Source organism: Trichoplusia ni, chromosome 28 (assembly GCF_003590095.1).
Source record: "Trichoplusia ni isolate ovarian cell line Hi5 chromosome 28, tn1, whole genome shotgun sequence".
Taxonomy (NCBI): Eukaryota; Metazoa; Arthropoda; class Insecta; order Lepidoptera; family Noctuidae; genus Trichoplusia; species Trichoplusia ni.
Genome location: NC_039505.1, coordinates 2,079,978 through 2,096,162, shown reverse-complemented (window position 1 = coordinate 2,096,162; position 16,185 = coordinate 2,079,978). Strand labels below are relative to the sequence as shown.

Below are 16,185 nucleotides of genomic sequence, written 5' to 3'. Positions count from 1 at the left end.
TTATTACTTCTTCTTCCCACGGGGACGAAGTCGCGGGCAACAGCTAGTGATTACATACATAAAAAGGCAATTCCTTTGTGTTCAGAATTTACCTACGCTCCGTCACAGTTCAATCGTACTATAGTCCACAGACTCCACAGTACCTACTACGTAGTACGTACCTACAAGCAAAGTAAAATTTTAACAAGGTAGGTATTAAAAAAAAAGTTTTAATCCCTACTAATATTCCCTACTATACCTAATATTATAAATGCGAAAGTAACTCTGTCTGTTACGCTTTCACGTCTAAACCACCGAACTGATTTTAATGAAATTTGGTACAGAGATAGATTTGACCTTGAGAAAGAACATAGGACAGTTTTTATTCCGGACTTTTGAAGAGTTCTCTTTCTCGGAAACGCGATATAACCGACATCGACGCGGGCGAAGCCGCGGGCGAAAAGCTAGTAATAAATATATTTTTTATTAACTAACTATTTACTTACGAAATATTACCTAACCTTAATGTATGTACTGTTTAATATAATCTATACTCTATACTACTATACTAATATATAAAGCTGAAGAGTTTGTTTGTTTGAACGCGCTAATCTCAGGAACTACTGGTCCAAATTGAAAAATTATTTTTGTGTTGAATAGACCATTCATGAAGGAAGGCTTTAGGCTATAAACCATCACGCTGGGACTAATAGGCGCGAAGATACAATGGAAAATGTAAAAAAACAGGGCAGGTATGAATCATAACTTATATCTTCTACCCACGGGGACGAAGTCGCGGGCAACAGCTATAGTAGATACGAATATTAGTTTTTTGGTAGTGTTTAATTACATTAGTAGTTTTCATTATATTTCCTTATAGTTGAAGTAATAGTGGATACGAATATTAGTTTTTTGAAGTGTTTTATTATATCAGTAGTTTAGATTCTATTTATTTATAGTTGAAATAATAGTAGGTACGAATATTAGTTACCTTGGTAGTGTTTAATTATATTTAATATACCGTTAATTAAAAATACAAAATGCCACCTAAAAAACGACCATCTTTATCTCGAAATTCGAGATGCTAAGAGGATGAGAAATGCGCATTCTCAAGAATCAGCAGAGGAAAGAGCACATCGATTAAACTCTATGAGAGTTAGTGCCTCAACTTCCCGAGCCAATGCAAGCTCTCCAGAGAGAGAGATGCAATTAGCAGCTGACAGAGCGAGACGAGCTACATCACGTGCGTCTCAAAGCTTTTCTTGACGAGAACTTAGGCTTACTACTGACCGAGAACAACATGTGTTATCCCGAGGTGCTGAAACTGCTTCACAACGAGAACTACGGCTCACAGGTGACTAAGAACGTCATACATTGTCTCGCGAGTCAGAAACCTTCACTGAAAGGGAACTACGGCTTACAGCTGATCGCGAACATCATATTTTATCTCGAGAATTCACAAATGATAGGGTGCACCATAATATTATTCGATCTCTTGAAGATGAACATGAGCATGTACAACGAATAGAGTCGGTACGCGAACATTACAATTCTTTGAGACAAGATCGATTAATAAGTTTGTCTAATGAAAGATTAAGAATCGAAAATATTCGGTCTCTTGAAGCGGACGAACAGCGAGAGGCCCGTCTTACCTCAGACAGATTTCGACATAGTCTTAATAACTTAGATTTACACATAGATGATCAATCTAGAATTTCGGTGGCGTGGTCCGACAAATATAAAATATGCTTATACCTCGCAATTGACTACAGATCATTTTCTTTAATGGGCAATATGAATGTAGTATGTGTTTTTTGTAATGCTTCAAAGTGGAGTAAGGAGTCGGCTGGTTTCTGTTGTTCTGGAGGCAAAATAAATTTGCCTTCTTTCGCAGACCCGCCGGAACCATTGAAATCACTACTTTTAGGGGAACATGTGCAATCTAAACAGTTCTTAGACAATATTCGCACTTATAAAAGTGCGTTTCAAATGACATCCTTTGGTGCTCAACAAATCTCAAAAGGTCCTTTCATGCCTACTTTTAAGGTACAAGGTCATGTTTACCATTTGATAGGATCCCTTTTGCCTGAAGACCAACCTAAGTTTCTTCGAATATATTTCGTATCCGACTACAACGAACAGTCGAATATAAGAAATCAATATTTCCCGAATTTAAATACTGAACTAATTTCACAACTTCAAGACATGTTGCATCAGGTTAATTCATATGTATGCAGTTTTAAATCGGCACAAGAAGCTCTTCCTCAATATGACGATAGCAATTATAAAATTGTTATAAATGCCGATAGGCGTCCAACTCAGGAACATCCTAGGCGTTATAATGCTCCATCCAAAAATGAAGTTGCTGTGGTATTGGTCGACCAAGAATGTGATAGGCGTGATATTGTTATCCGGTCCAGAGACAATCGTTTGCAACGTATTTACGAAACCCACAGGGCTTATGACAGTTTGCAATATCGTCTGATATGTTGTCGAGGGGAAGATGGTTATTATACCAAACTGATCCGCATACAGGTGCACCTAATTATAATAAAAAGATTTCATGCCTTCAATTTTATTGTTACCACTTGCAAGTGAGACGGAATAGGTTTGTATACTTTCAACATTTGCGTGGCTTCTTCAATCAGTTTATTGTTGACATGTACGCAAAAATTGAAACCGAAAGGTTAGTTTACATACGATCTAATCAAAGGCAGCTACGCGCTGAAGAATACGTACACCTTCGCGACGCCATGCAGCAATATAATGATACGGTGAATATGGGCCGCTTAGTTATTTTACCCTCTTCTTTTACTGGTGGTCCACGGTACATGCACGAACGTACTCAAGATGCTTTTTGTTACGTAAGAAAATATGGACGTCCCGACTTATTTATTACAGTAACTGAAATGAAACTACTTTTACGGATTTTATCGCGGTTTAATTTTAGATTTTAGTTCCCGACGTTTCGAAACCTTTGCAGGTATCATGGTCACGGGCAGACTGAGATGGCGTTCGTCTTGACAGAAGATGTTGCTCGTTCTACCTTCATATTTTAATTAATTATTTGTGGTCCGACCTACGCAGTATGAGCTCACTGTGTCTTGATGTCTTGCAGCGCTGCTCTTGGGTTTGGCCTTGAGTTTATTTATTATTGGATCCCAAGTAGGTGATATCTTCCAGCCATCTTCTCTATTGAAATTAGGGTGTTTTTTAATCTCAATAGCCTCGCGAAACATCCTAGGTAGGAATTTGGATTCTTTAGCGAGGATCTGTGGTTGGTCAAATCTAATATAATGGCTGGAACCTTCAGCATGTTCGGCGACTGCAGACTTCGTTGAGCGGCGGTGTTTGACGTCAGCTATGTGTTCTTTAACGCGGGTCCCTATGCTTCGTTTGGTTTGACCGATGTAAGAGAGGCCGCAGTCACAATCTAGTTTGTATACTCCTGCATCTTGTAGAGGTATGTGACACTTGACAGATGGTAAGGACTGGCTAATCTTCTTGGGCGGCTTGAAGTATGTTTTAATTGAAGCTCGCTTCAGGATGTAACCAATCTTGTCAGTGACTCCTCTGACATATGGTAGTACAGCAGGCAAACGATCAACAGTGGCTGGCTTCACTCGGTTTCTGTGACGGGGCCGTGGAACTTGGAGCTTGTTGTCTCGCAGTACTTGCTTGACGTGTTGAAGCTCAGCGGCAAGGTGTCTGTCATCACAGAGTCCGTGTGCTCTCTGAAACAAAGATTTTCCCACGGTAGCTAACTGTTTAGGGTGGTGGTGAGATGCACCGTTTAAGTACCTATCTGTATGGGTCTTCTTTCGATACACGGTGTGACTTATGGTCTGATCAGGATTCCTTTTAACTAATGTCTAAGAAGGCAAGAGATTTATTATCCTCCAACTCCATAGTGAATTGAATTTTGTTATTGATGGAGTTGAGATGTTTTAAAAATGCATTTACTTGACTAGATGGTAAAACTGTGAAAGTATCATCTACGTACCGTTTGTAGAACCTGGGAGTGAAAGGAGCTGTTTTTAAGGCTGTCTCCTCGAAGTCTTCCATGAATATATCGGCGACTACAGGGGATACAGGCGAGCCCATCGCTACACCATCTACTTGTACATAGAATTTATTGTTCCACAGTAGGTAGCCAGATGTGAGGCAGTGCTCGAGAAGTTCTGCATATTCTAGAGGTAGATTGTTCTCTGCTAGCTTCTTGGAAACAATTTCAATACAATCCTTAACTGGTAGGCATGTAAACAAGGACTGTACGTCGAAATTAACCATAAAACATCTCAACTCCATCAATAACAAAATTCAATTCACTATGGAGTTGGAGGATAATAAATCTCTTGCCTTCTTAGACATATTAGTTAAAAGGAATCCTGATCAGACCATAAGTCACACCGTGTATCGAAAGAAGACCCATACAGATAGGTACTTAAACGGTGAATCTCACCACCACCCTAAACAGTTAGCTACCGTGGGAAAATCTTTGTTTCAGAGAGCACACGGACTCTGTGATGACAGACACCTTGCCGCTGAGCTTCAACACGTCAAGCAAGTACTGCGAGACAACAAGCTCCAAGTTCCACGGCCCCGTCACAGAAACCGAGTGAAGCCAGCCACTGTTGATCGTTTGCCTGCTGTACTACCATATGTCAGAGGAGTCACTGACAAGATTGGTTACATCCTGAAGCGAGCTTCAATTAAAACATACTTCAAGCCGCCCAAGAAGATTAGCCAGTCCTTACCATCTGTCAAGTGTCACATACCTCTACAAGATGCAGGAGTATACAAACTAGATTGTGACTGCGGCCTCTCTTACATCGGTCAAACCAAACGAAGCATAGGGACCCGCGTTAAAGAACACATAGCTGACGTCAAACACCGCCGCTCAACGAAGTCTGCAGTCGCCGAACATGCTGAAGGTTCCAGCCATTATATTAGATTTGACCAACCACAGATCCTCGCTAAAGAATCCAAATTCCTACCTAGGATGTTTCGCGAGGCTATTGAGATTAAAAACACCCTAATTTCAATAGAGAAGATGGCTGGAAGATATCACCTACTTGGGATCCAATAATAAATAAACTCAAGGCCAAACCCAAGAGCAGCGCTGCAAGACATCAAGACACAGTGAGCTCATACTGCGTAGGTCGGACCACAAATAATTAATTAAAATATGAAGGTAGAACGAGCAACATCTTCTGTCAAGACGAACGCCATCTCAGTCTGCCCGTGACCATGATACCTGCAAAGGTTTCGAAACGTCGGGAACTAAAATCTAAAATTAAACCGCGATAAAATCCGTAAAAGTAGTTTCATTTCAATGTCTAACATTCGCGTAAACCTAAGAAACCACTATATTACAGTAACTATCAATCCTAAGTGGGATGAAATCACTCGGGAGCTTCTTGAGGGTCAAGCACCGCATGACCGCCATGATATCATCGCAAGAGTTTTTCATTTAAAATTAAAATTAATGATAGATCTACTTACCAAAGAAAACATTTTTGGAGAAGTATTGTGTTATATGTATAGTGTTGAATGGCAAACACGCGGCTTACCTCACGCACATATCCTGCTCTGGTTAAAAGATGAGGTTCGACCTAATGATGTAGACAGTTTAATCAGTGCTGAAATTCCAAGTCCGAATGCAGATCGCGTGCTATACGACATTGTTAAAACCCATATGATACATGGTCCATGTGGTGCATTTAACGGGAATCCTACTTGCATGCAAGACGGTCGTTGCACTAAAAGATTTCCAAAATGCAGATTTAAAACTAAAGAAGTAAATGAATGTTATACGGATAAAAACCCTCAAGGTCAACGACCTCTACTTGTATCAACAACTGCAACAACTAAAGGCTACGTTACCCTGAGTGCATCATCTCACACCGGTGGAATTACCAGCACGGGTTGCAATGCGGATAGCGGCGCGCAAGCGTCCGCGCCCGTGCTTGCGCCCGCGTTGCCGAAACCAGCGGTAACCAGTTACGCATCGGTGGCCAGTAAAGTAGCGGATACGGGAGTCGGCGATATTAATGACAGCGACTGGATCGAGGTTCGAAGAAATAACAAGAGGAGTAACCCTATATAAAGAGGCGGTAATAAAACCATCTCTTCTCTTAAAGCAGTAGAACGGAGAAAATTTTTACATGTATGGAGGCTAGATAAATCCACAACTGTCGACAATTTAAAGGAATACATCAAGCAGTAGTAACTGTTGAGCAATTAACACCGAAAACGGAACGAGATTACGCCTCGTTCAAGATTGGGGTTACAGTGAGTAATTTTGAAAAACTCTGTGATCCAGAGGTATGGCCAGTAAATGTCGAATTCAGCGAATGGATTTGGTTTCGTCGCGGAACCACGCCAAACAATTTGCAACTGCCAACAGAGTAGACTTAGGATCAAGGCTGCACAATTACCGTCACCAAAAAACAATTTGATAACTAACACAACTATTCAAATTTACTACCAAAACGTGATAGGTCTACGTACAAAGTTAGAAGAGTTTTGTGCAGGTGTGTCATCATCTGAAGCAGATTTATTTGTCATTACTGAAACAGGGTGCAACAAATCTATTCATGACGCAGAAATAGTTCCACCCGGGTATACAATATTGCGTTGTGACCGAGCGGACGGGAGAAAGCAAGGCGGTGCGTGTCTCGTGGCCACACCGCGTTTTGAGCTGCGACGACTGTCCGGCCCGAGTGACGTAAACATTGACGATAAGGTGTTCGAATTGGTCTGTGCTACCGTCTATTTACAAAGTAGAATTTTATTTTTACTGTGTGTTGTTTACATTCCGCCAAACAGTTGCGAGAATGAGTACATGATATTGTTTAGAATAATAGAACAGCTGTGTAGTAAATACAAAGATTTCGTCGTAATTGGTTAATATGCATTCCTGTTCGATAAATGTATGTAATTATTTTGAATATTTCTCATCATATTGTGGATTTACTCAGTGCAACACGATCGTAAATTGTAATGAACGATGTCTAGATTTAGTGCTAAGTACGCTTCCGAAGGGAGAGAGTGTGAATGTGTGTGCGGCGGGGGCCCCCCTCGTGCCTGTGGATGCGTACCATCCACCGCTCGATGTGTTGATCGAACTGCGAGTCGCAGTTCCCGTGCAAGTCGAGTACTGTACCCACAGGTTGGAATTTTAATAAAGCTGATTTTTTAAAATTGTACTTATCTATAGCGGCAATAGATTGGCGTGATATCTACGAACTTGATTTGGAAATGAGTTTAAATTATTTTTATGAAACAATTAATGCAAAAATAGATGACTGCGTCCCCAGAAAACAGCGGAAGTGTGTAAGCTCGAAGTACGTTTACCCCGAGTTTTACACTGCTGAAATTATTCGCAACATACGGTATAAAGCTTTTCACCACAAACGGTATAAGGTAAGTAAGAACCCGGGTGATTACGGGGCGTTTGCTCTGTATAGGACTAACGTAAAACAGTTGACTAAATTAGCACAAGAACAACATATTAACAGGGTACAAAATCAATTGAAAAAAGACCCCAAATCATTTTGGAATCATGTAAACGCTAAAAGGTGTAGTCGAAATCCACAAGATATTTTAAAAGACAGGGCGGTCTTGTCTAATGAGCAATGCGTGGAAGAGTTTGCTCAGTATTTTCACTTTGTCTATAGCACGAGACGGGCTGAGTTAAATGTTACCACGGCGATAGAAGAGGCGGGTGATGAGAATGGAGCTGCTCGGATTCACCTGCAGGAATTACAGTTAGAAGAGGAGCGAACTGCGCTTGCACAACTTAAGCCGAAGAGATCAGCAGGGCCAGACGGTATTCCGCCTTACATATTCAGAGACTGTAGACGTGTGTTAGCTGAGCCGCTGCTACATATATTTAATAAGTGTTTCAAGACAGCAGTATTTCCAGAGAGATGGAAAACGACTCGTGTCGTACCCGTACCGAAAGGCACTGGAAATATAAATAATGTCAGTGGGTACAGACCAATTGCAGTACTATCATCACCGGCCAAAGTGTTAGAGAGCGCTATTCATAGCAAAATTTTTATGCAAGTGAAAACGCAACTCTCAGATGCGCAGCACGGCTTTCCACCAATGAAGAGCACCACCAGTAACTTACTGAGTTACATGGCTCATGTAGTGCCGATTGTAGACGGTGGGGGTCAAGCTGACGCTGCATATTTTGACTTCAAAAAAGCATTCGACCTGGTCGACAATGACGTGTTGCTCAAGAAGTTAGCAGCTGTTGGCTTCACTCCGCATTTACTTCAATTCTTTGCTAGTTACATGAGGGACAGGCAGCAATACGTAGAGTATGGGGGACTCAAGTCAAAGCCCTACTTTACATGGTCTGGAGTAAGTCAAGGAAGCAACCTTGGACCTATGCAGTTCATAATTATGATAAACGATTTGTCCAAAGTCGTTAAAGACGCAAATTGTTTATTATTTGCAGACGATCTAAAACTATCCCTGGTGGTGAGAAGTGATGACGACTGTAAACGTTTACAGAAGGACATTGATAGTGTAGTTACTTGGAGCAAGGAAAATCTCCTACAATTCAATATCCAAAAATGTATCACCATTACCTTCACGCGTGTACGTAGGCCTATTGTACATAATTATAATATTGATGGACTGCCGATGAATAGGGTCACAGAAGTAAGGGACTTAGGAGTTGGTCTTAACACGGAGCTGACGTTTCGTGATCACATAGACAAGTGCTGTAAAAAATCCTACAGGAATTTAGGGTTTTTATTACGTACTGTTCGTGGTTTCACAAATGTATCAGCAATTATTATATAACACTTTGATGAGAAGCCGATTAGAATTTAATGCAGTCATCTGGGCTCCACATGAGACTAAATATAGTCTTATGTTGGAGCGAATACAGAATAAGTTTGTTCGGTTTTTATATTTGAGGCTCTATGGAGTATATCCCTTTTACCCGTTTATGTATCCAACCCTGTTTATATTGGGCATGGTTGGATACAATGAGCTTAGAGTTAGGCGTGAATTCGCATTGGTGTCATATTTATTTAAATTAATTAGAGGCAAAATACATAACGCCAACATATTAAATTTAGTGTGTCTGAATGTGCCGGATAGGCACGTGTGGCGGCGACGTCGACCTCATCTATTGGCCGTACCTTGTGGCCGAACTAATCTATTGCACGAGGCGCCACTGACGCGAGCGCTTCGCACTCTTAACCTGGTAGCAGAGGAGATTGACATTTTTGCGTGTGCATTGAGTGAATTCACAAAAATAACATTCCATGTAATTAGTTATAACATTTAAGTTTAGAATTAGGATGGCTCCACTATTGTATTGGGTTATACCTGTAAAAATTGTGTAAGTTTTGGTTGAAAAATAAATAAAAAAAATAAAAATTTACTTACCGATAGTATGTTATCTATTTATTTATGTTATTACACGATGCAGATGAATTTCCAGCCTGAGAAACGCCGCAAAACACCATTTTTAGTGGTTCTTGCTGTGACAACGTTCCGCGAGCGACTGAGCGTAAGTTCGCACGTTGGTGTCGTCCGAGACACCAGTGTGGCGACAAGGTCACGCAGCGTTGGCACTTCTATTACCTTATTATTTAGATTTCTATGGTTATCATAATAGTATTGTTATCATAATAGTATTTATAGTAGCCCGACTAGTTTCGGACCCAACCGGTTCGACTCGCGATCCCACCGCGTCTGTTCATGATTAAGGACTCCGGTTGGGTCCGAAACTAGTCGGGCTACCCCGATAAATACGCGTGAGTAAACCGTTACATCATTTAATAATTTCACGTATTACTAAAAGAAAGCGGTAGCAATGGCTACCGTTTACTTTGGCTGATTGCATTGGTTGACTAACGGTCGTTTTCTATAACTATTCAATTTATTGATGGATTTGGATGCTGGAGATAGAATTATTACATTAAAATTTTGTATAGAGATTATGTCAAAATTACATCTCTAGTGGCCAAATCCAGGGATAGATTGAATATGTTTCCATATTCAATCTATCCCTGGATTTGGAAAGTGAAATTTATATTATCACCCCTTAGATCAAATTTGAGTCGAAGTACTCTAGAAAACATTATAGTGATTAGATATAATCAGGATTTGTTTGATTAAAATTTGACTAACAACATTTATACATTTCTTTAAAATAAGAGTCTTAGAGACTACAATTGCCAGCGGGCGTTTTCCATATTCAATCTATCCCTGGATTTGGCCACTAGAGATGTTATTTTGAAGAACTATGTTTTGTTTACCGAATAAAATAGCATCAATAAAGTCTCTAAGACTGAAATTGAGTATCATCAAGGAACTTTCGAGAGCGCTAAATGTCATTAATAAGTGAGTTATTTTTTCTAATTTATTGGCATTAGCTGAAACAGTGTCTGAAATCTTACCTAAGTTCTTAATATTGTCATTAAGAATGTATTCGTTTTGATTTAGTTTAGAAATAGTATTGTTAAATGATGAAATAGTAGAAGTCAATACGTGGACATTATCTTTCATGATTGAGGCTAGATGTCTTTGATCATCTTGGATAGCATTAATGGCATCCGTGAATGTTTTAGCATCATCTTCGTCAAGTGAACCAAACACTTTTTTTAACATACTACCTCCTACTCCGATCCAAGCGGATCTTTAACCTATCTTTATGTATCGTTAAAATTAGTTAAATGAGAGAGAGACATGTAATTATTTTCAACATTGATAATTATAAACAGAGTTTCTAAAGGACTTAGAAACTCTGTTTATAATTCCAACAATCGGTTTTGACCTTAGTAGATTGATGATTATTACAAATATGTTTGCATGTTTCTAAAACATTTTTAAGCGAATTAAAATGAGGCTGGATATAAGATAAATCAGAGAAAGTTACAATATTCCAATAGTCATCATAATATTTTAGAGTTCCTAAAGCGTCATAAAAGAGACCAGTACTATTAACTATAGGTGTTGTGAAGTTGGTTCTTGAAAGGCAGAGGGCTGGCGCGATGGCCCTGCAAGAGAATTATCATGAGCCAATTTTATTTCATCAAAATGATATCTGACATGTCTACGATTCATAAAGACAGTGACATTGTTATTATTATGAACCATAATTACTTTATAGGGCCCTTTCCAGATATTAGAAAGATCTTTGCGTAATCTATGGTATTGTTTTATGTACACCATTATAAGATTTGGCTCTAGCGTTTTTATCGTAATATGTGTACGGTTTCACAACCGCACAGCGCATGTTTGGTTGACGCAGCAATATCGAATGCGCGTCAGCCAATGCATAGTATATAATTTAACTTATTATAGCAATTAAGTCATTAGTACTTTTTCAACCGTGAAAACGTCAAGTAAAGAAACACTGCAAACTTTGCTTGTAACTCTTACGAATCTTAATTTACGCAACTAAAAACCATAACTTGTGATCTTTCCGTGTGCTACTCCAACTTCTACTACTAAAAACTTTCAGTGTAAGGATCTAACTGGACCTTACATTTTATGGTCCTTCGAGCCGGATACTCAGTGTACAGAGTTTCTATTTAAAATAGCGAATCGGTTCAGCTGGTCTCCCACAAGCGGGTCGCCCCAGTTGGATTGAGAAGGCGCATATATTGTAAGTAGTTACGAGGATACTGAGTATCGAGAAGTGACTGGAAGAAGGTTGCAAACTGCGATCTTCTAGTCGCGAACCAACGCTATACTCAACTACTAAATATCAACTGACTACGTGAGTGATATCGTGAACTATAACTATGGAAAAACTTCAACTTCAATCAACGTACTTTGAAAGCATCAAGAACCTGTGCAGTAACTACAAAAAGGATAGCCTATCACGTAAGAGCTTGGACTACTTGATTAAACGACTCGATTCTTTGGAAAACCAATGGAGTGATTTTGCCGAGAGAATCTTGTATTGTTACAAGAATTTGAGGACAAAACTATCACCTATTTCAGTGAAGATATTTTCGGGAAAACTAAAGCAATGTACGAAGCAACGAAGCAGGATATGTTGGCTTTGCGATTCCGTCTTCAGCAACAGCAAGAAATTGAAGTTAAGTTCGACTTATCTGGAATTGAAGAAAACGCCGATGATTACATCAAACGCATGCAAGCTCGGCAAGAAATGAACTTCAAAGCGATAGATAGAGCTATGTCTAAAATAGAAATCCATCAAATTCAGGAAAAATGGGAACTAGAAGATCATCTGTCCATACTTAAATCGAAATGGGAGACGATTGACAAACTACATTGGGAATTGGAACCCTTACTAAAGGGCTCAGAGGGCGAGAACTATTACTCTATGTTTTTAGACATTGAGCACAAATATGACGAGCTGAGAAGAGAGCTTAACTTGTTACTTAAGTTTTTGCGAACATCAACATGGTTTCTTGAGAGGCCGGTCTACCACAACTAATCTCATAATCTGTAGTAACTTCTTATCAGAATGCATGGCTCAGCGGTCTCAGGTCGACGTTGTTTACACTGACTTTAGCAAGTGTTTTGACCGGATAGATCATTTTATTCTTATTAAAAAAATATTTTTAATGGGGATAAGGGGTAATCTTTTTCGCTGGTTCTCCTCCTATGTTGAGAACAGATGTCAAATCGTTGTGTTAAACGGTTACTCCTCTAGAGTCATGCACATTCCATCTGGCGTGCCTCAGGGCTCGCTGCTCGGGCCACTGTTATTCAACATCTTCATCAACGACGTTGCTTCCTGTTTCAGTTACTCCAAAATTTTGCTTTATGCGGACGACATGAAGATAATGAAACAGGTTTCCACTACATTCGACGCGCTTCTCCTACAACGAGACTTAGATAGGTTTCAACTATATTGTGAAGCTAATAAATTGGAACTGAACGTCGCTAAATGTTATGTGTGCTCCTTCACTCGCAAACCAAAACCTATTTGCTTCACATATAAGTTCTTGGATACTAACTTAGCCAGAGTATCCAGTATTAGGGACTTAGGAGTAACTTTTGATTCGAAACTTATCTTTGACACTCATATAGATAACATAGTCAAAAAGGCTTCGAAAGCGTTAGGTTTCATCTTTAGAATCTCGTCGGAGTTCAAAAACATTAAGACAATCAAAATACTATATTGTTCCTTCGTTCGTAGTCACCTAGAGTATGGCTCTCAAATCTGGAATCCTAATTATAACGTTTACATCAATCGGATAGAGAGCATACAAAAGAAATTTCTGAGGTACATTCAATTTCGGTCGAAGCTATATCTTCCAAATTATTTTTTAAGGTGTAAAAAGTTTCACATTCTCCCGCTTTCCGAAAGCAGGAATATTGCAGATCTAGCCTTCTTATTCAAAGCGATGAATGGACACTCAGATGTTCCCGAGTTTGTAGGCAAAATGGGATTACGCGTTCCAGGAACCTTTTTACGCAATCTTGATTTACTTTATACACCGGCCTCTAGAACCACCTACAGGCAAAATTCTTATCTCATCAGAGCGTGCCGGTCGTATAATGCAACCTGCAGGAAAATTGATATTGATCTGTTCAATACAGGGTTAGGTAAACTTAAAAGAACTCTGTGCAAGCACTTTTTTGCTCATAATCCAAACTGATTATTTAATATGTCGCTACGTGCTTTTGGTTTGACCGACATACTGTCTGTATTTTTTTTTTGTTATTTTGTTTTCTCTCTACTATCAGTGGAAACTTTTAATTGGCTTTAGTTTTGCTATAAGCTTGTTCAATCTTTGTTATTAGCTGTAAGTTTTCCTAATATAATAAAATAAAAATAAAATAAAATAAATAAATAAAACAGCAAAATTTGGGCAACTGCACATTACCAGCGAACAGCTCCAAGAATAGAAGTACCAGAATTTTCGGGTAACTACACCCAATGGATTAGCTTCAAGGATCTTTTCTTGGAAACGATTCATAACAATCCTACAATCAACAAGGCACAGAAAATGCAGCATTTGAAGACCAGATTGAGAGGTGAAGCGGAGCGATTAGTGCAACATCTGACTATTAGCGCGGAAAACTACGCTCCATGCTGGGAAATGCTAACCCAACGCTACGACAATCGCCAGCTGCAATTCACGTCGTACTTGAACACCATGTTTAACTTAGCAGTCATTCAACAACCTGACGCTTACAATCTTAAACGGATGCATGATGTGATCAAAGAAAGTCTCAGCGGATTGTCAATCATCACCAAGGATGCGCCTTTGTGGGGCCCAATAATTGTGCATCTAATGTCGCAGAAACTGGACTCGACCACTTACGCAGAATACATAAAAGACCTTCAAGATCATCGGGAAATACCTAACCTGGATGACTTTATATACTTCCTGGAAAGCAAGTTTCTGGCTTACGAAACCATGAAGAGTCCTAAGAAAGAAGTCTCCACATTTCAGAAGCCAACATTATCGAAGCCTTTCAACAAAAATAACTTTCATCGTCCTAACTTTAACTACGAACAAAGGAAAAATTATACCCGAACTTATCATACTGGTTTCGGACATTGCCCCCATTGCAACGGCAGCCACGTTTTAATGCAATGTCCTAAATTCGTAGATATCGATGCAACGCAGCGAAACGCGCTTGTTTACAAACTGCACGTTTGTAAAAACTGCTTATTTAGCCATGGCAACAAGGCATGTAACTCGACGAAAGCGTGCAAGGAATGTAATAGGAGACATCATACACTTTTGCACTATTCGAAACAAACAGCTGGGACCGGAAATGTTGCAACTTCCAGCCAATCTTCTACAGCTATACAAAACCCGAATTCTCACCATTTATCTACGAATACTTTGGAAATTTTACTTACTACAGTCCAACTGAAAGTAAAGACAAGCGATGGAACTTATCTTACCCTTCGAGCATTGCTGGATCAAGGCTCCCAAATCAATTTAATCACTGAAAATGCGGCGCAGCTACTACGTCTGCCGAGAAAGAAGTTCAACGATGTCCTCTCTGGAATAGGATCAGGATCTGAAGAATGCAAAGTAGCGTCCAACTGACCTGCAAGTCACTCTACTCAGAATACAAGTTCGACACACAAGCTTTGATTATGAAAAAACTAACCAACAAATTACCCAACTCAACGTTCGAGAAAACAAACTTACCACACCTAGAAAATCTTAAATTGGCCGATCCTGACTTCAACATATCTCGCCCGGTAGACCTGCTCCTTGGGGCGGATGTTTACTCAGAAATCCTATTGGACGGAGTACTCAGAGGCAAACAATCGTCTCCTGTTGCGCAAGAGACGCACTTAGGGTGGATATTATGCGGTAAATTGAAAACGTTCAATTGCCACGTCACCTTATGTGAACTAACTAAGTTCTGGGAGAGCGAGGACATTATCACCAGTAACAAAGGTAACAACGATGAAGACGTATGTGAAGAATACTACAAAAACACTGTAAAGAGAGACTCGGAAAATAAATACATAGTAAAGAAGCCATTAATTCCTAACTTTGAAGAAAAACTAGGAACATCAAAATCAACTGCCATCTCTCAATTCTTGCAGTTAGAAAAACGACTCAACAAAGACAAAAAACTCTCCATAATGTACCGGGACTTCATTAACGAATACATCAAACTGAACCACATGAAACCATCATGTCCAGCATCACCTTCGGTTCCAGAGTGCTATCTTCCGCATCACGGTGTTCTCCGAGAACACTCTACTACAACAAAACTACGGGTTGTATTCAACGCATCGCAAAAAACCTCCACTGGGTTTAGCTTAAACAATTTATTGGAAAAGGGGCCAACTTACATCACGATATTCAAGCCCTTCTACTAAGATGGAGATCCTATCAATATGCATTCACGGCAGATATTGAGAAAATGTATAGATGCATCTGGGTGGCTGAAGAACAACAACCCTTACAGAAAATCGTTTGGCGGAACTCACCCAATGAAAAAATACAAGAATATCAACTTTCCACCGTTACCTACGGAACAAAATGTGCGCCGTGGCTAGCTATGCGTACATTAAAACAATTAGCTCATGATGACGGTCACAAATATCCTACGGCGGCAAAAATCTTATTGAAGGAATGTTTCGTCGATGACGTCATCAGTGGCCATCACAATTTAGAGGAAGCAAAAGATCTGCAAACTTCTCTTATCAACTTACTTAAGGGTGGCGGCATGAACTTAAGAAAATGGTCCGCCAACCACCCCTCACTT

General features: G+C 39.7%; 1 protein-coding gene and 2 pseudogenes across 1 annotated transcript; 2 read left to right on the top strand and 1 right to left on the bottom strand.

Moving 5' to 3' along the window:
- Window positions 1-3,068: 3,068 nt before the first annotated feature.
- On the bottom strand, window positions 3,069-4,269 carry LOC113506101 (annotated as a pseudogene).
- A 4-nt stretch (window positions 4,270-4,273) lies between these two features.
- Window positions 4,274-5,130, top strand: LOC113506103 (annotated as a pseudogene).
- Window positions 5,131-14,983: 9,853 nt separating this feature from the next.
- On the top strand, window positions 14,984-15,796 carry LOC113506021. Its single transcript, XM_026888883.1, has one exon. It carries the CDS (start codon window positions 14,984-14,986, stop codon window positions 15,794-15,796), a length of 813 nt encoding a protein of 270 aa, XP_026744684.1.
- Window positions 15,797-16,185: the final 389 nt, after the last annotated feature.

Coding starts and splice junctions, on each gene's coding strand:
- LOC113506021 (XM_026888883.1), top strand. CDS start 14,984: ATGCAAAGTAGCGTCCAACTGACCTGCAAGTCACTCTACTCAGAATAC.